Source organism: Lates calcarifer, linkage group LG9, assembly GCF_001640805.2.
Source record: "Lates calcarifer isolate ASB-BC8 linkage group LG9, TLL_Latcal_v3, whole genome shotgun sequence".
In the NCBI taxonomy this organism is placed as follows: domain Eukaryota; kingdom Metazoa; phylum Chordata; class Actinopteri; family Centropomidae; genus Lates; species Lates calcarifer.
Window position 1 is genome coordinate 22,329,317 of NC_066841.1, and position 20,795 is coordinate 22,350,111.

At 40.1% G+C, this 20,795-nt stretch overlaps 1 protein-coding gene across 1 annotated transcript in view; it reads right to left on the reverse strand.

Annotated features, from left to right (window-relative positions):
• sptan1 (spectrin alpha, non-erythrocytic 1) overlaps positions 1 to 20,795 on the reverse strand; it is a 43,520-nt gene that overhangs the window by 4,073 nt on the left and 18,652 nt on the right. Inside the window, 31 exon segments of the mRNA XM_018701902.2 lie at positions 379 to 675; positions 862 to 1,071; positions 1,164 to 1,240; positions 1,887 to 2,046; positions 2,157 to 2,255; positions 2,385 to 2,517; positions 2,606 to 2,727; positions 3,770 to 3,890; positions 4,025 to 4,233; positions 4,505 to 4,561; positions 4,563 to 4,610; positions 4,725 to 4,862; positions 5,623 to 5,754; positions 7,287 to 7,301; positions 7,650 to 7,812; positions 8,573 to 8,676; positions 8,757 to 8,903; positions 8,993 to 9,190; positions 9,306 to 9,405; positions 9,551 to 9,732; positions 9,826 to 9,970; positions 10,815 to 10,906; positions 12,666 to 12,713; positions 13,226 to 13,261; positions 13,367 to 13,399; positions 13,493 to 13,597; positions 14,335 to 14,533; positions 16,657 to 16,713; positions 16,989 to 17,137; positions 19,227 to 19,361; positions 19,526 to 19,618. Coding sequence (XP_018557418.1) covers positions 379 to 675; positions 862 to 1,071; positions 1,164 to 1,240; positions 1,887 to 2,046; positions 2,157 to 2,255; positions 2,385 to 2,517; positions 2,606 to 2,727; positions 3,770 to 3,890; positions 4,025 to 4,233; positions 4,505 to 4,561; positions 4,563 to 4,610; positions 4,725 to 4,862; positions 5,623 to 5,754; positions 7,287 to 7,301; positions 7,650 to 7,812; positions 8,573 to 8,676; positions 8,757 to 8,903; positions 8,993 to 9,190; positions 9,306 to 9,405; positions 9,551 to 9,732; positions 9,826 to 9,970; positions 10,815 to 10,906; positions 12,666 to 12,713; positions 13,226 to 13,261; positions 13,367 to 13,399; positions 13,493 to 13,597; positions 14,335 to 14,533; positions 16,657 to 16,713; positions 16,989 to 17,137; positions 19,227 to 19,361; positions 19,526 to 19,618 — 3,804 coding nt within the window.

The following is a 20,795-nucleotide window of genomic DNA, read 5'->3' on the forward strand; positions in this document are numbered from 1 at the left end:
GAATGAATTTTTCTGGCGGAAGGCTGATGAATTTTAAAAACACAATGTCAGAAAATGTCAGGCCAAAAACATAGTGGGGTATGACTGTTACTTAAAAGTCACTGATGTAACTCACTTCTATATTATTTTACAGTTGTGGTCTCAGTGCAGTGAGGAAATAGCAGCAGATAGTTTGGGTTTGTCAGATTAGTGCATCTCTGTGATGCAGGTATACACCTAAACTCACCATCAGAAATCAGTATATATGGTCAGCAGTAATGTGAAGTACATGTTGAGTGATTAAAACATGTTGAGTCACAGGTAAGTCCGGGGGTAAAAAGGTGAATTTGATCAGGCTGTAACTGTGGATGGTGTGAATGTATTGCTCTGATAGAGGACCTTGATGATCTTCTGCAGGTTTCTCCAGGTCTCCTCCAGGGCCTCCATGGTGAACCAAGTGTAAGGGTTGGATACCACCTGATAGCTCTTGATCTGCTGATCCAGCTCGGCCAGCTGGTTAAAGTCAGCCTGAGCAGAGCTCAGTGAGGAGCGGAAGGCCTCATGGGCTTCACGCAGTGCCCGTATCTCCTCCAGAGAGTTGCACCTCACTGGATCTGTCAGATCCTCCTCCGCATTCTCAAACCAGCTGTTGAAGGCTGACGCCTTCTTGGCAAATGTCAGAAACAAGTCTTCAACCTGGGGTGGAAAAGATACGATACGACAATTCCAATTTACTGATTTTACCTTATGCTTGTTAAGATGCTTTACATTGACTGCATGTAAGCTTTGACTCTGGACAGTAGGATTTCAGATATTTTTGGTGGCATTGACAAAAATATTCAAAGACCACCTATCAATAGGACTGTCCTCAAGCCTCTTTACCTTTCTGAAGTGCTCCTGAGCCTCCAGAAGTTTCTTCTTGCGAGCAGCAGAGTTGGACAGCAGCTGGTTCCAGCGTTTCATCAAGGCAGCGTGACGAGCTTCAATGGCTTTTGATTGGACGTGCTTGGCAGCCAGCAGCTGGTCCTTTAGAGCTGTAATGTTTGTGATGCCCTCCTGCTGGAAGGCCTGGAGACCGGCATCAAATGTCTCCTGCAGACAGACACAGAAACAAAGACGCAGTCAGTGGAGAAAGTAAGATGGTACAGAGGACATGTAGAATACTGTTTCAGAGAAGGGAGTACCTGCTTAGTGAGCAGAGTCTGCACAGAGGACAGGTCTCTGCCATAGTCATCGGTCTTCAGGCTGTTCTCTTTCTCACCTAAACACAATCCACATCCATAGGTTCAGAAATGCTTAGGATAAAACCAGACTCAAAAACAAGCAGGTCCTGCCTAGACTGATTATAGCTACACTTGGTCTGGCTTCTCAAACAATCACTGAAGATATACTTGAGAAAATAAGCTTAGTGAAGTCAGGACATGGTTAGCAGCAGCAGGAGCAGGGAAACAGCTAGTCTGGCTCTCAGAAGTTAAGGTCACTAGTAAACACATTGTAACTCTACTGTTTAATCCATACTCCAAACGTAAAGTAAAAATCACACAGTAACACACAGTAACTGCATCCTGTGGAGAAAGTGATCACACGACTACAACATCTATGTTAAAAATCATTAACAAAGCTGCCAAAGCTCTCAGGAAAATTCTGTCTGCTTATTTCTAATTTATGCTATGATGAAACAGAATAAACTGTTTGTGAGCCTTTCAAGAACACTCAAAGTCCATGAGGCAGATCTGGGACAGTCCACAAGTACAACCCTAGTGGTAGGATTTTAGTCTGAACAGAATTGAAGCCTTCTAGTAATGGAAAAACACACCCAGTACATCTGGTATTTGCAAAAACAGTAGATGCTTTGGAATGAGACACTCTTGTGGTAAAGGAAGACTTAAGTATTTATGTATCCGTACCAATCCAGGACTCCACCACATCGGCCTTCCAATTGAACTGCAGGAAGGCAGAGTTTTCATCTAGCTTGGCCTTCCTCTGAGCTGCTGCCCTCTCCAGCTCAGATACTTTTCCTCGCAGAGCTGACATCTTGGCACTGATGTTGTCCACATGATGGTTGTTCTATTGGAAACACACAAAAAAGGTCTTAATATGCCCTGCTTCTGTAGTCATAGTGCATAAATCACACAGATGATTACTTTACAGTGCTTTATGTGCTGTATCGTCAGTACCTTCTTAATCAGCTCCTCTCCATTAGCACACACATCGTTGACTCTGTCCCTGTGCACAGTGAAGTCAGTCTCAAATGCTTCATGCTTTTTCAGCAAGCCCTGTTCAAAAAATAAAAATAAAATAAAAAAATCCTGACATGCAGTAAAACCTATCACCACTTTTTAGTTAGAAAAGCACTGATTTCATGTTATGTAACTTGGAATGTTCTGCCTGCCACTGAAAAGCACCTGCACAGCAGCTAGTGTATCACCGTAGTCCTCACTCCCCACTAGATTCAACTTCTCATTAATCCAAGCTTCTTCCTCTTCCACATTTGCCACAAACTGCTGGTACTCCAGCGACTCCTCCAGCCTCTGTCCCCTGAGAGCAAACACACAAATTGCACACATTTACACACCGTATTTGTGTCATAGGCTGCAGCTGTCTGTGTGTAGCTCAGTAGGCTTACCTTGCCCCAGATAAGTCTTTGAGTTCCTTCCAGTGGTCGACAAACTGGGCGAGCCTCTGCTGGATCTCCTCCTGGCCAATGGTGTTGTCATCAGATAGCTTCTTCCCTGTGTCCAGCACCGACTGGGAGCACAAAGAACACAGAGACCTAATCACTACATATCAAAGCCATAGTATTTTCCTGTATATATTTGTCAGTATATTGAAAAAGTCAGAAGATGAACCAAATGTATTGATCAAACAGGTCAGTTAGTCAATATTCAGGGTAAAGAAACTTTGCATACTATTGTTGCATCATTTAAAGAACTAGGGAGGTTGCAGGACATACCATGCAGGCAACCAAAACATGGGGTTAGAAATGCTGAAACACAACATTTCTGGAGCACTGATGGTGTCACAGAAAAAGGAACACAAAAGTTTGCAAGATTCAAACTAACATGACAACACATATAATACATACAAATCAGTAATAGTTATCATTTTGGGTAATATGCTTAATAAACTGTGACGAGAGGATTGAAACCACTTTTGTATCTTTTGTTATGTGCAGAGCTGGAGTCAGGAGGCAGTTAGCCTAGCTTAGCATGAAGACTGAAAGCAGGGGAAAACCAGCTGGACAAAAAAATATACCTCTCAAGTTCCCAAATTAAAATGTATGTAGTTCATTTAATTTGTGCACCGTTATGTAACATTTTAGGTTGTATGCTGTAACAATTTGTTGACAAACAACAGTTCATTCAGTGCCCCTACTGCAGCTTCTGCACTGGTTCTGAGGTAGGTAGGCAACTTCCTTGTCACAATAAGCCTAATTAAAGTCACTTTGCCCAGCTGCTGCCTGTAAAGGGTTTCAACATGTAACTACCCCAACAACATTTTATTTCTACATTTTATCTGGTGAGCATTAATGGTGACCTTGACCTTTGGGAGGAGTTATCTAGCCTTTGTGCTATATTAAGCTGACCATGTCCCGATACCAGCTTAACACACAGATATGAGGTTGTTATTGATCTTATCTCACACTTGGAATTTTCCCAAATTTTGAAGTATTCCTTTAAAACATGAAAGCTGGCTGTATACTTCACACACACTTTGTTGTCCATTTGAATTAAATGAGCAATTGCAAAACTCTCATTGAATAAATGAGATGATCAGAGTACTCCCCCACCTGAATGGCTGGCTCATGAGCTCCCAGCTCAGCCTCCAGTCTCTTGTGTTTCTTCCTCAGATTCTGTACACCTGTCAAATCACGTCCGTAGTCCTCCGAACTCACAAGCAACTTCTTTTCTCTGTGCGGCGTTGGGGCAAAAATGTGTATGATTAAGCTGTGCATGGCTTGTCATAAATAAATAAAAGAAAAAGGCACTCATTTCCGCCACTGGTATTCTTCTGGTTAACATGAGCTGAGGGGGAACTCTCTTACTTGATCCAAGACTCTTCATCATCCAGGTCCCTGAAGAACTGATGCAGTCGATGGGACTCATTAAGTTTAGCCCGTCTGCCGGCAGCCATGTTCTTGAGCTTGGCGAAGCGGCCATTGACAGCATCACGCTTGTCCTTCACCTGTGAGGTGTCAAAGGCACTGCTGACCATCAGGCTGTCAGCCTGGCCGTTCAGATCCTTCAGACGATCCTGTGGGGAAGACAGAGGTGGTTAGAGGATCTCACTGCAACTCTGGATGATGTGAACATAATTTCTTGCTTTACTTTTATAACTTATTACTTACTCTTTCAATTTCCAAATGGGACCCTTTAAATTATTTTGTAACTACCAATTCCTTAAGTGGGTATTCTCTAATTTGGGACGTCTAAAGTAGAAAAATATTCTGAAAAAAGGTCTTGCGTGTTTCCTTGAGGTGCAAGTGTTGCACATGCAGAGCCATTTGTAGTAATGAATTGTGTACCTCATGGGCAGAAATATCAGCCTCCAGCAGCTGGTGTTTCTTCAGCAGGTTGTTGACAGGAGGCCAGATCTTTACCATAATCTTCAGAAGCAAGGAGCGCTTCCACCTGAGAAACAACAAATATATATATATATATACAAACAACAATATGCGTCACACTTTGACACATCTACGTAAAGAAGGCAATGTCAGCAGTTCCATCTGGCATGCAGACTCTCACCTCAGAGAGCCAGAAGTCAAAGTCCTTGATGCCTGTGTTGAAGTTCTGCTGCTTGTTGGCCTCTTTGAGTTTCTGGCTCTTCTCTGCAGATTTGTTGACAAGGAACTGCCACTGTTCATCCAGAGCACTGAGGCGCGCCTGAGACAGACAAGTCAAACAAACTTCAACGACAGCCTTTTTCCACCTGTGCAAATATTGTCAAAATCAGGCACTTCCTGTGATGGAAGGATGCAGAAAAAACTAGTCATGCATTTGTTACTTCTCACCTGGACTATTGCAATTCATTATTGTTCAGCTGCCCCAACAAATCCCTAAAGACTCTCCAACTGATCCAACTGAACCACCCCCTAGTTACACTGCTACAGGCCGAGACCACCAGGGGACTTCCCATCTATGCTCTTTCCTCTCTCTCCTCTATTCCTGTCACTTTCTGGGTTTTTCTCCCTCTGAGGCTAAACAGTCTAACCTGAGATGACAAACCTCCTGCTGCTCCTATAATCCTGCTCAATGCCTGCTGTTATATTGAGATATATTAGTCTTACTTCTTGTCTTATTGCTGCTATTATTACTATCATCATATAAAAATAAACTTTACTTACTTATAATTGTCATTATTATTATTATTATTATTATTACTATTCTTAATTCTAATTTACATCTCTATATGGAATCAGCATTTTGCTATGCTCTCCTTCCTCTGTTCTCTCTGGGTCTCACCTGTTCTGCATGAAAAGTGCCTTGAGATAAATTAAACACATTTGACTTGACTCATGTTTCTGCTGTTAAGTCACATTTGACAGAATTACCATCTGAAAACCAAAAATGTAATGGATATTGAATAATTAACTCTTTTTTTTCCATATAGAGCATTCCCAGTATATAGACAGGATCAACATACCTTGACTGCGTCCTCGCTGCCGGCGCAGGCCCCTCTCTGGATCAAGGCATTGCCAGTATCAATGACTCCACGGATTCTGTCTGCGTTGGCATGCAGCTCAGCCTCAAATGCCTGATGTTTCTGATGCTTACTCTGAGAGCACAGACAAAGGTAGGACAAACATTGACACATTATGAGAACCACCAATTAAGGTAAAGGACAAGGACAAGCTCCTGACTTATGTTGCAAATGCGCAGAACCATTCTTAAACTAAGATACACTTACATTTTAGAACCACCCCAATTTTTCCAGTTTTTATTGAAGTCAAAACTGAAATTTTTCATTTATATTATCTTCATTTATTTTTTTCAGGGATCAAATAATGTCCTGCTAGCTTACAGCTTTTCTGTAGAAACTGAAGTAAATGAGGTCTTGAAATTAATGAAAACAATTATTGCTGGTGTCCCAACTTTTGCTGATTGCTTACAAGGTTCTGTCTGTACAAAGGCAGTGTTGGAACACTCTTACTACACCCTCTGATGCATTATGCAGACAAATTGTACTAATGGAAACAGTAGTGCATATGTCTAGCATAAAAGAAATCAAGAAAGCAACTAACAAAGGGAGACAGACGAGTTGGTCAGGGGCTCATCCCACAGCAATGACCCATAACATTAGAAGTAAAGAACGAGATGGTTGGCTTCAAATGATGGAAAGCCAGCACAGCCCCCTTACAATATACTATATATATTTAGAACAAAAAAAAATTGGAGGTGTTCTAAAACTTTTGGCTGGTAGTGTAGATCATTTCACATCTAGCAATGCTTTCATACTTACATTCAGCAAAGTTGATTTTTTTTACCCTCAACTTGACTGAGTTTGACCAAAAAACCTTTATCTGGAGCTTTCTGAAGCAGACATTGATGTCAAATGTAAATAAGTGTTTCAATTCTGTTTTTTTTAAACTACTAACAAACTAGAGGGGGAAATACAAAAACTACTTCAACACAGGACAGACACTATGACAGACAATGTGTCAGACATCAAAATACAAACAGGACAAACACAGGAAGAACAAAAAATGGCAATGTGAAGGACAACATTAACAACAACGTAGTCGACTCTGAGAAAACCTACTGTAGGAAGAGTCATCTCAAAGCTGCTTCAGTGTCTGCATCTTTCTATATTTCTAAAAAAAAATGCCTACAACATACTCAAAGTAAATAATCTCTGACCAAAGTTTGCTTCTCACAATTTAGATTTTCTCAGTTTGATACCAGTGTCATGTTCACAAACTGCTGAGCTGTTAGTCAGGAATCATTCAGTCTTCTAAATTTCATCTCAAGGTCGAATTTGGTTGTTCTGATTGCAGACAAACATCTGAAGCAAGTTTAAAGATAATCTCCCTAAAGAATTTAAAATAAAAATGGAAGCCACACCCAAAACTAATAGCCTTTGATCACAAAACAAACCTGGAGTAAAATACAAATATGAACAAAGAATTAAGTTATCAAAATTAAAACCCAAGTGGAAAAGAAGCTGGAACTCAACAGTGCTGATGAGGGACAAACTCAAGATGGACAGAATGCTTGTTCTATGTCGTGTCTACACAGATAGCAAAGACATGGACACATGGAGGATAACCTGCTCAGTTGTTAGTCAGCGGACACATTACTCAAACTTACCAGCAGCTTGGACAGCTATAAAAAATAAGACAGTGGAAGAAAAATTAAGTCTCACTTCAGACAGGACAAAGGGAGGGGTGTGACACAGTTTAAGAAAAGTCAATAAAATAAAACAGCTTTGCAGTTTTAATGATGTTAAGGTGACATGACTAGCTGATTGTTTTGGCTTGACAACCTGGCCTAGAATCAGGTACCATCCGTAAAAAAGGTTATGATTCTTGAACCTCTTCTCCTTGTAACTTTTCTTTGAACGTTTCTTATACAAAGAAATAAGTCCTGTCTTTTCTATTCATTAAATCATACTTAAAATCACTTCTGAACTTCTGCGAGTTAGGCCTGTGCTAGAAGAAGCAAAGTGTGTACCTGGATGTTAGTAGGGTCCTTGTAGGACTCATCAGTCGCAGTCTGCAGCTTCTCGCTGATCCAAGCCTCTATCTCATCCACATCCCTGCTGAACTGCTGCAAAGTCTGTGATTCACCCAACTTAGACCGCTTTTCAATCATCTGGGCCTTCAGCCGGCGCCACCTTTAAAACATTAAAATTGGAAGTTTAAAAACTGAGCTCAAACACAAAACACGTTAAATGGTTTACATCTTATCTGACAGGAAGAAGTGTGTCCAACCTTAACATTTGGGTCTCTTATTCCTTATATACAGTTTCTACATAAATGATGCCCCAGCTGCTGTGAAATAGAGTTCTAATGATTCTGGTATTTGGGAAAGATCTTAGTGAGATTGATATCACTCTTAATTAGTGTTTAGAATGTGTAAGAAAATGGTTCAAACTATGGCTGGATGAATTATCAAATTTTGACCAAAACTGCAATTTGAACTAATATGAATGAAAAAACTGAAAAGGCTGTGATTATTTTTAAAACTCCTGACTCTGACCCCGCGGTTAATCACATCACACCGTTATCCCTGCGTAACAGACAGTCATGCTAACCAATCAGAAGTGGCCCAAGTCAAAGTGACACAGGTTGACATCTCACTACGTTAAGCGCAAGAAAGCTCCTACAAGCGCTGTAAGTCTCTGTAAAATCAGAGATAGACGTCGACCCCAAACGTCCAAAAGGTGTGAAAAGTTAAGGGGTCTACTTCCTGAAGAACACTGTGTTTGTTTCTATCTAGGATGCACTGAGGTAATTTTTCTGATGTAAATCTCTATTGTTCAATTTTATGTTACATATTTTTGCCTGAATTTTAATATCCTGGAACTCACGTTAAAGTGTTCGCCTTGGATTGGTGTTTCGCTGATCCACAAATAAATCAATAGGTTTTCCTACCTGTCAAGGACTTCATTGCGGCGGTTGAAGATCTCGGGTTTGGCGTAATGGTCAGCTCCAATCAGCTGATCAGCAAAGGACTGCAGAGCAGCAATCTTCTCCTCCTGTACAGCAGGGGAACAGTTTATCATTTATAGAACATAAGTGCAGATCATTTTTCATCTCTGGCTCAGCCGTGCCTGACCTGCACATTAATGGCCTTGTCAAAGTCTTCATGTTTCTTGATGAGGGCTTCCACACTGTCCAAGGAGTCGCCCTTGTCGTCACTGGCGAGAAAGGCTTCACGAGCTGCCATCCAGTTCTCAGCCTGTTCACAGTCCCTGTTGAAGAGCTAGTGAGAGACAAAGACAACAGTCAGTCAGTGGATGGAAAAGACAGCTGTCACTGATAACATAATAAGCATCATCACAACACAATTACCTGGAGTTCAAGGCACTGGTCCAACATCATACGCCGCTGCACCCAGGCCTTCTCCAGGTCAGCACGCTCACGGTCTAGAGCCTCCAGTTTCTGTTGAATCTCAGGACTGGCATAGTGGCCTCGTGCCAGCAGCTGCTGACCAAATTGTTCAAAGGCCTGGAAGGTACCAGCACGAGCATCGATCTCTGTGCGGTGTTCCTGGAATGATGGAAAAAGAAAAGACACATAGGTTGACAGAGTCAAAGTTAGACATCAACCTGCTGCCACGTCTGCAACTTTGTAACTGTATAGTAGAGCAGAAGGAATTCAGTACCTGGTGTCTTTCCAGAAGGGCCTCAGCTCCAGTCACATCTTTGGCCAGTTCCTCTGAGGACACTAGCCCTCGGATGCCATTAATCCAGGACATCAGATCTCTGTGTACAGATGAAGAGTTAAAGCCATACAATACCATACAAGTCTTAACGCGTCTTTTAGATGTACACTTCATTTTCAATCTAGTTCTTCATTTGAACAGCGACTCGCTGGAAACCTCTGACCCAGTGGCTGTTCTCTCCTCACCTGAAATCAGAGAGGAAGCGCTGCAGGTCATGGGAGTTGCCAAGTTTGTCTTTGCGCTGGTCAGCACGTCCTACCAGGCTGCTCCAGGCAGTGTTAAGTTCAGTGCATTTCTCCTGGATGTCATCCACTGCCTCTGGGTGGGACTGGATCAGACGCTCCGCTGTCTCACCAAGAGAGTTCACCTGGGCACAGGAGCATGAAAAATGAGTAAAAGTGAGTGAGAAAACTAAAAACCTAAAATCTCATTCAGACAAAATCCTGTATTACCAACAGACCTTATCACCAAGAGCTGCCAGGTCTCTTTCAAAACCTTCATGTTTACGCTGCAGAGCCTGAACACTGGCCAAGTCATGGCCATAGTTGTCAGTGTTGAGGGCCTGGTTCTTCTCCTCAATCCACTCCTTAGTCTCATCAGCATCCCTATGGAGACACAAGCACAGCTTTGGTCAAAGGTTGTAAAGAGAATCTATGCACGATTAAACAGCTGGACGTGTTCTTGTGTGCAAGCAAGCAGTGTAACGGACCAAGGGTTTCACAGTTTACTTGTGTTTCCCCCAATATGTTGTGAATGTTATTTTTGATGCTGTTGCCATTTTGTTTTAGTTTTGACCATTATCCTAAAATCAGAGTGAATTGACATTTTGTTCCACTTTATTCAGAGTGATATTGTGGCCATAGTAGCTTTTTTTTTTTTTTTTTTGAAAGATGGCACTGAATGTTTATTAGATTTGGCATTTTGGCATTTGATAGTTGGCAGTCTAGAGAGACAGTAACAAAGGGCATGTGGATATAAAACAAAGGTTTCCTGGCTGGGGAAGGTTAGATGTTCTCTTATTGAGAGAATATAATTACTGTTTTGTTTTGCCATGATCAAAGTGTAGTATCTATCCTGCTACGTCATTTTCATGTGTCTGCGTGTATATATTCCTTTAAGTTGATTTACAACAATCTGTACACCTGCATCAATCTAATCCAAACTTACCACCAAATTTATCACATACTATTTTTTGTGGATCTAGCTAGGTATGTAGCTTATGTATGAGGATGACATCCCCCTCTTAATCCTATCTGAAAGGCCTCGAAAGATTGGCCAATTGTTTCTCCAGCTGTCAAATACAGTATAGCTGTCTCTCAGAACAGCAGCATATCTATTTGAATCACCAGGCAAACTGAAGGTATGGTTGGGAGCTCAACCCCCCTGCCTAAATTTGAACTACATGGTTCCAGTAACAGTCTTACACTAAAGTCAGTCTTTGGTTCATACCTGTGAAATCGCTGCACCTCGTGGGCACTGCCCAGCATATTGCTCCTTTCTTCAGCCAGCTGCTGCAGTGACCGCCAGCGGTTATTCAGCTCCTGAACATAAAATACTCATTAAACAGCACTCTTGAATTTACCGTTTGATCAGCCCTTCTGCAGTATGTTTCTTTTGGTTTAGGTGTTATGTGAACATAATATAGCCTCATTCAAAGAGGAACTCATCAAGTGATTTAAGTTGTGTGAAGCAGGGATACACTGATCAATACTGGTATTTGATTATGAGTCTGATACTGGCTCAAACAGCTGAATCAGGTATCTGTGATAATACGTCTGATTTATGGGGATGATCAGTTCAATTCAATGTTATTCTGTGTTTACGTCTACATGCGTGTACTGACACAGACCTGTACATGATCCTAGTCAGGGTAACACTATGGTAATGAATCAGTACTTAGTATCTATATTGGGATTGAAAAAAAAAATCTGATCGTTGCGTCCCCAGGTGTGCTAAAAAACTGCACAAAAATGCCCTGTCAGGTAAACTTTGAGATCTAGTTTTCAGGTGAGGTGAGAAATGCTGAATTAAACATATTTCACTTAAATATACGGATGCAAATTCAGCATGTGCTAATTTACAGAGTTTGTGTTTGATATATGTTTGATGGGTGCAGGCAGTGATGGAGAAATAAACACAGATGGATGATGAGGCACAGGACTGGATGCATGGTACAAACATTAGTAGGGCTGGATATCAGCACTTGATCTCCCAATTTGATTCTTGATGATTCAGTTACATCTGATTCAATTCAAGGCACAAGACACACAGATAAATACCAATGTTGTGTAGAGCACCTTTCAGAATTTAGCCTGGGAAATTATTTTTTTCTGCATTCGACAAGAGATTTCCTTGAATATAAAATTGTGTAATGTGCACATTATCGGCTAAATTGTAAACACATATTCCACTTAAAAACAGTGACACATCTAGATTTTTTAAGGCCTACAGTACATGTGCACCACTTACAAGCCATCATCATTATGCATATTTTAAAAGATAAAAAGTTATCCCATACAGCTATACATGGATTAGCAGTAGTAGTTGATTCAGCTAAGTAAAGACACTCACTTTAATAATCACTTTGACACACTAATTCCTTTGCACAGAAATTGGCCTGATATCTGCAGGCAGCTGTTAGCTGGTGTTGGTGAGACTGAATAAAATAGGATCCACACACTTGTTTGCTCAACTTTTACAGCCTCACATCTCATACATGCCACAGTCAGCTAATCATCCTGAATCTTGACAGCAGCAGGTTAACATAAGCTGTAATTAATCACATTACAATTTATGGGTCTGTTGTGACGCAAGGCGGCTAACATAGCCATCTATTTTATCTCTTATCTTAAATTAACCTTTTTGTGCACTTTGTAATAATTACATTTTCAATCGAATTTGGAATTTAAGAAAATTAAACACTTGATTAATCAGAAAATCATTTTTTTTATCCAGCCCTAAACAATAAACAGTAAGAGGACAAAGAAAATAGGAGCAAAAAGTCAACATCTAAGAGATGCTGAAGACATAACTCAAGTAGTATGCCAACAATCATCCATACTACAGTAAACAATAAGATGGACTGATACAGGACAAACACTTGCGATGGGAAACAGGATGGAACCAAACTAAAGTGAACACTGCCAACACTGGAGACAGGATCAGGGAGAGGACAGGGAGAGAAAGATCATGTTACACAAAAAAGAGACTGTGATGATAGGGTTAGTTTTCTGATCACAATGCAGGACACAGAACCAAGGGTAGGAGTGATTCAAAATGAGGGTAACTAGTTAATCTTACCTTGATAGTATTAAAGTTAGCCGTTGTTTGAACAGCCAAGCGTATATTCTATAGTCAAAGGTGAACAAAACATGGCAGAAAGAAGGGGCGAGGAGGTAGACAAAAACAGAAAAACACCACACCAGTCAAGAGTGTTAAAAACTCCCAGGATTTGTCTTGGTGTTCTCCCAAGACCAAACAAGAATTAACACCAATCAGGAAATGGTAAACACTGCAACCATGACTAGAGCAAAACCAGCCAACCAGCCCCAAAGACTGAATTATGATGAATCAAACCAGACACCTGTAAACAACTGATACATCTTAAGACAAAATTTTAAAAATGTTATGAAGTCTTGGGAGTTCCAAGGCTCCCTTGTTGTCTCATGTCCAATCACACTCAATGAGGACATTGCCAGTAAAATGTCTTTTTGGGCATGATTGCAATACATTTCAGAAGAGATACACCAGGCATCAATCATATGCTGAGCAGTCATGCACAGTTACAGTATGAAATCAAGACGGACAGGCTGTCAAATGTTTGAATGCATTTTCTGGAGACAGATTCTAAGTGTAAGTACCTTCCATGGAGATGCAGTCTTGGAATCTGCTTCATCCTGTTCAAGAAATAAGGCATGGTGCTGGTAAGTATACATTTCACTGTTGCTATTTGTTCTTAAGTATCAAGCAAAATGTGCGTAAATTATAGAAATGTTTATGACCTTGCCAGGAGCCGAACCAAGTAACTCTTGTTGCTTTAAATGGAAAACAAAAACATGATCTCCATTAATTGACATCTATAACATAAAAGATGGCTCATACAGTTGAGCTAGGTAAGAAGAACTTACCTGAGCCTGAACCATGGGGGCCTCCTCAGCCATGAGGCCTTCAGACTCCAGCTCAGACGCCACTTTGTTGATGTCCCTCAGACGAGACTCATTGGCTTTCAGGTCCTACAGCAAACAGAAGAACATCATACATTTTCTTTCAGACATAACTTTGAACAGATGACATATGCGAACAATCTCAACAAATACACACAGTAGCCAGTAGAGTGTGATTAGGCAGAAACAAGAAGAAATACTGATTGGGTGAACTGGGTTTTCCATTCTAGAAAATGAGATGGCTCAGAATAAAATCTGTCCATTGTCTGTCCTTATAACACTGTGACTCAGTCAGTTACTGCGGTGGTTCTCTTCAGTTCCTCTGTGTCTCCTCCACTTTTTACAATCCTAAACATGCCTGACATGGCACTTAATTTCCTTGTTTGTACAGTCAATATCTATGCACATGAAACATGTAAATTTACATTTACTCATTTGGCTGACACTTCTATTAAAATCTTACTAGTGAGACTATTTGGGGTTTGCTGTCCTGCAGTCAATGGCCAACCCACTCTGCCATCTGAGCCAAGGCCACCCCCACTTGCAGCAGTTTATGTTGGGAAAAAAAATAAAATCCTCACTGGATATTAGCTTGTTATTCAAGACATATCTTTACCAACATTACCTCATTTATGATCAATCAGTCAACAATTCAAGGACAGTGATTTACAGCAGGAAAGTGAGAAATGAACCCTGTATAAGATTTTAGACTGGAGCGATTACAGATTTAAAAAATCTGAAAAATTACTTAAGGAAAAAACTTGTTGTGATATGATGACATTGGTGATCTATAGAAAGGAAGTTACCTTCTGGAAGTCGTCAAACTTCTTCTGCAGGACCTCAACCTGCTCCAGGTCAGAGCCCACCTCTTCATTAGTGAGGGCACTCTCCTTCTCATTGATCCACTGCTGGAGCTCATTGGCTTCACGGAACAACATAAACTTCTTGCAGCTCTTCTCTAACATGTCCTTGCGTTTCTCTCCAAGCTCTATCAGAGTACCATACCTTGAAAAAAAGAGATAACAGGAAGTATTACATTAGAAAACCACAACATACCTTGGGGGCTTGTGCACATAGATCATGTGAAGAAGCCTCACGCGATGTGACAGATATGAGTTTTATAAATTGTAAATGCAAAAGCAATACTTATTAAATGAGAGCATGAAACAATGACACTATTACTGAATGACAAGGGGACAAGAACCTGATCACAAGTTGCAACCACAGGATCTAATCAAATACTTGAATGTGTCGTCAATGTATCATCCCTCTCATACGGTGGCTCATTTTCAAAGACTACAAATGAGTATTTTTTGAAGGACTTACTCTTTTGATTAATTTTAAGTTGCAAAATAACTCAGGAAGCTGTGCAACAATAAGTCAGTTAACCCAAAATTACTTTGACAATCGATTAGTTGTTTGTAGTCATTTATCGGGCAAAACAGTTGATGATTCCAGCTTCTCTGATAGGAGAATTCGCTGCTGTCCTTTTTTATATCATTGCATATTGGATATCTTCTTTGTGCTGCTGCTCTGACAAAACATGAAATTTGAAGATATGTGTCTGATACTGTAGGCTTAATAACAAAGTATCTATGCCCAAGACAGCTCTTAATAACTCAAATGACTATGTTTTTAACCTTTTATTTATTTATGTGGTTTTCACAGAATTTTCAGAAGAAGAGTTAAAAATACTCTATATTACATTAAAGGTAAATAAAAAAAAAATGCCAACTCACAGCATTAACATCTCATTACAAAGACGACCATATCTAGTGTCACACTGAATATTTTCTAACTCTGTTTTTCAATAATGTGGCACGCATTTAAGACTCACTTTGATCAATTACATGGATAAAAAGAAAATAATAATAAAAATAATCCAAAAAATCTAACTGCAGATGCTTAAGACATATAGGTACATCTATATTTACACCTATGCTTTTAACGCATCTCCCTAGGTCAATTTGTAATCTAGCAGATCTCAATCATAAGTCTTGGAGGCACTGGGATCAGTAGAATTTCATACCAATTAAACTGACCCTTTGCTAAGTCCCATGAACACAGACAAGCTAGTTATGGTTAAACATTGTGTCTGGTCAAACAAATAAAGGTCTGGCTACCTCAGCAACGGGCAGCACATAAATCATTAACTAGCACTTATATGCTTCACTGGTCATTGAGGGGGTGGCACAGCACAGCAGTAGCTTCTCTGTGTGGAGTTCACATGTTCTCCCTGTGTCTGTGTGGGTTCTCTCCAGGTTGTCCAGCTTCAGTCCAAACACATGCAGGTTAACTGGTGACTCTAAATTGTCAGTAGGTGTGAATGGTTGTTTGTCTCCTATGTGACAGCCCTGTGATGGACTGGCTGATCTGTACAGGGTGTACCCCACCTCTCACCCAGTGTCAGCTGGGATTGGCTCCAGCCCCTCTGACCCTTAACGGATAAGCGATATAGATAATGAATGAATGAATGAATGAATGAATGAATGGTCATTGAAGGTATACTCAATGTACACATATGCTGCTTTTGCTTTAACTGTGAATAAAGACCTACCCTGATTTACAGGGACAGTGTTGCTCCTTAATTTCATACTCATCTGTATCAACTGCCAAATGATGTGGTAATTTCCTTGTACGTAGTTCTATTGGAGACTGACTTTTTGTTTTTTCAAAAATCGTTTAAGATTTCCTCAGGGAGTGCAGCTAGTGACAGTGTGGGTGGGGCTTAGCGAAGGGTCAATTACCAATAATTCTTAAAGCTAATTTTTCTGACTAGGACCTTGAGCCTTGGACTTGAGGTCACTGCTATAAAAGTGAATCAAAGCCTGATGTGTGAGGAACATAACTGCTTATGCGGCATATCATGGCATATGATACAGTAAAAAAGAAAAAGAAAATCAGAAATGAACATCCGTGGACAAGCCTGGGATGAGAACGATGTGAAAGGTGTGCACTAAAGCTACTTCTATCCTTGTGCTGAATAGAAGATGAGGGTAACATAGACACAGTGTCACAGAACATGGGGGTTTTGGTTTTTGGGGGTGTGGAGGGATGTTAAACTGCTGATGATAATTAGTTGTATCACGATCACAAAAACACGCAGAGGGACACTGGTTCCTACTCACAGCTCTTCCACCTGCTTCATGCGCACTGACACGCTGCAGGCCTCCTTGGTGACAAGCCTGCTCAGTGGCAAGGCAGGGTGAACACACAGCAAGACAAGATTAAGTTAAATACAGCGAGAGGACAGCAGTAGAAAGACAGAGAGAGGCCAGGGGCAAGGTCATTAGTGTTAAAACCTGAGCAGAAAATATGAATTGATGGAAGTGAAGGTAAGTTAAAAGGCAGAGAAAAGACTGAAGAAAAATAGTTCAACAGATCTTGTAAGACAGGAAAAATGAGTTAGTGAGCTATATTATGCTACAAATTGTTAGAGGTTATGATGTGGGTTTCTTACTGATTCTCTATCTGGTCTTGACGCAGTGCAATGCTGCCATGTTCATCCAGTAGATTTTCCCTGGATGAGGACTGGGTGGGGTCGAGCTTCTTCACGTAAGCAGCAGGAACAAAGCCCTGGCGATCATTCACCTCCACTTTCCACCAGTCCTGCAGCAGGGAGAAGGAGTAAAGTTAACAAGTGATATTGATGAGATACTCAACATTATAACTGGCCCACTGGCCTCGGACGCACTATTTAAGGACTCCAGGCCAGTTGATTGCATGTTCCACTGGTCTGCTCAGGCCAGTTAAAATACTGACATAAAAACAAACCAGAGGTGAATTTTATTATTTTTTTCCTGTGATATTGTTGTTTTGCTAATGATTTTTGTGCAACTATCTCTGTTACTTACCGCTGCAGTATCAACACTTCATGCGTGCCTGTGCATTATAGTTGAAAGGCAGCTGCCATCTGTCATGAACACTAGTGTGTAGAGCTGGGTATCAAAAATTTTCTATAACTGGTACTGATACAGATAACTTGACTTCAACACCGGTTCCTGAACAATAATTTTTTTCAATACCAATTTTATCAAATCAATTCTAACAAAGAAAATTACATTACATATTATGGTTAGAAATCTTTCAGTTTTGGCATGACAGTTTTCTAACATAAAAAATATATAACAAATCGGTATGTGAACCCCCAGTGCAAAAGTCAGTGTCTAATGCTCACTGCTGCATATTAAGGACCTTTAAATCTTCCTGCAGTTGAACACTGAGCAACTTTCTGCTCTTAAACTGATTCCGTGCTCGTTCAAAGGCTTCATCAAATTGGTCGTGTTGCCTTAGCAACAATGTCCTTTTTGCAAATATTGCATCGCGCACTATGGGCATCAATCTTGCCAAAATGGAGACACACTTTTGACCTTGGTCACATTTTTAACCCTCCCACTGCCCTTCGTATTCCGTATACTTTTTTGTTCTTACTATTATTCAAAAACAAAAGATAACCGCTTCAGAATCACGAATATCATGCACAACAACAAATCCTACCACACACCACACACACATTGTCGGCCACCGCGTCACAGATACACGTGAACCCCGTCTGTGGGCGTAACCACCTAAGTATTCTTCCTGTATGTCTCTACCGCTTGTAACGTTACAGCAAAATTTGGCACCGAAAAACAAGGCATGTTTCGATACCGGGTAGTATCGAAGCATTTCGGTTGGTGCCATTAAAGAACCAAAGTTTGGTACCCAGCCCTACTAGCGTGAGCACGTCAGCTGCACTGTGCAGGTCAATGCCGACGTACACAGACAAGTAGGTGCAGTATAGAAACGTCAGTTTTGTTAGCGAGGACAATGGTAGGCAAGCAGAAAGAGCATAATAATTATTCTCATAAGAATTTGTTTATTGTAGGGATTCTCTGCTCTTCAAGGGTTAGAGAGCAGAGCAAAATCCAAATTAGCCAACCAAGGAGATGGAAAAACAACTCAATGACTTAAATAAATTACTTTTGTGTGAGATTATTTCATTTTCTTCATTAAGAGTGTAATTTTTTTTACTGTTATTTGCTGAGAGTGCCAGTGCGTTGGTTAAACGAATTGCTGCTAAGGAGCTAAAAGGAAAGCTGTCTGTATGTAGTCCAAGGGGTTAGTTTGACACTAATCTTAAAATTTGGCAAATGCCTGTAAATTTGATTTGATAAGACAAACCAGCCCCCAGACATTTTAGATTTCTGTCCAGTGAGATATTGAATTTACAGTGATTTTACTGTTGCTTCTCCAGAAACAGTATTTAGTTGTTTTTAAAATATGACTCAATTCTTTTCCTATTCTGAATTTATTGTTTTTAAAAATATAAAATAACCCAGTTATTTAATAATGCTAAGAACCAGTGACAGTATGATCTGGACTGATCAGGGTCTGGAAGGATAAAGATAAAATCCCAATGATACCCATCCCTATAGCTAGTTAGTGGCTTCACCCTGACTTATTTTCTCCATTATTAAAGGGCAATTCAAATAATTCATGTCATGTCAATTTTAACTATACTTTCTATACTCGCTCCTTGTCTATTTACACTCCTAACTTTTGGGCTGGTGTTCCTAAAATTTTCAGGGGGTGGGGGGGGTGTTCACATATTTTTCATCACTACATTTGTTTAAGCTAGCTAGTTTCTGCCTGAAGTCCAGTTCATGGTGCAGTCAGATAGGCAGTCTATTGCAGAATGAACTGGATTTATCTGTACCTTGTTGGTGCTGTTGAGTAGGGTGAGGATGTCCCCTTTCTTCATGGTTACTTCACGAGGGCTTTTTTCCTGGTAGTCATACAAGGCTAGGACCAGCTCTTTCCCAGTCTCATCATCAGTTGGTGCCACTTGTTGCTGTTTAATTAAATGAACAATTTTTGTGTCACTTATTTGTGTTGTCTTGAAACTGAAGAATATTTGATTATTAAGAAAATTCAGCACTCAGAAGCAGTAAAAACCCCTCCCAAGGAGCTGAGCACATGTGCAAAGTTGAGGTGTGAAAGGAGAATGGTGTTTACCCTGCAGGACTGGGCCTGTTCCTTCAGGGCCTGGATGCTGCTGCTGTAGGCATTCAGGTCAGACATCAGAGCTTCGTGCTTCTTCAGCAGAGCCTGTGGAAGACAAACTATTCAGCACAACTGTGTTTGTCACAGACAAGGTAATGCTAACATACAGTAACCTGATGAACAGATAGAACTGAAGGAAGAAGCAGTAAAAGGGTCAGCGGCTATATACCTAGATAACAAACAGATTGTGACAATGGCTATGAAAACATTTGTTGTTCTGTTACTTGGGTTGATTTGTTCTATCATAGATTGCATTAGGTTACCAATAATAATTTACTAGCAGGCACATTGTTTTACCTCAGACTAACTATTGACCATCAGGATTCACATTTGAACTGACAACAAACAATGGAGCAAAACCAACACCCTGAACACTAACAAACACACACCATACTAAATCATTATCATACAGTCTTGAATATATTTCATTTTCAATGAAAACTGAGGTCAGAAAAAAGATTTGCTCACTGTACTGACAGGTGAGAGGTAATCATTTTGTTTTTGGATAATTCACTGTATGCCTTTCCCATGAACAAAAATCTTTTGACCCATCATGTCCTTAGTTTTCTGGTTGCAGGGATCAATGTTAATTCTGGACCACTGTTTCTTTAATAATTGCTTCCATCTTGGATAATAAGTGTGGTTCATGTATTCTATTGCGTATTCACTTAGCAGATGCAATATGTTCTTGTACAATACTGTTTCCACAGTGATTACACTTTTTTCCTTACATCTTTTCTATTTTTTCTGTTATATGTGGAGGGAAGATGAGCACAGATTCATGTGACACTCCCTAAAGGGAGAATCAGATGGGTGACGGGTGAAGGTCTATATTATTGCATACATTATCTGCTCATCACTAGATTTAAATGTTGCTCTGTTACATCAAATATAATGGAAGCTATCAGCACAGAGTACGGATAGTTTGTCTGACTTCTGACAGTGTATGCTACACTTATGTATAACAAGAACAAAAATCTAGCAATATTGTGGGAAAAATCCCCAAGTTCCCCTTGTTCCACATGACAGAATAAAGCAAACAAATTAATTAGTATTAAAAAAAAATACACTTGATAAAGATGATGCTCAATCGAAATGTGAAAAAATTTAAAAAGATTTATTTTGAAAAACAATGTTTTTAAGGATTAAGCCTGTATGAATAATGTTTGATTATTTTTAATTTTAATTTTAATTTTTTTATTTTTTATTTTTTTCTTTTTGC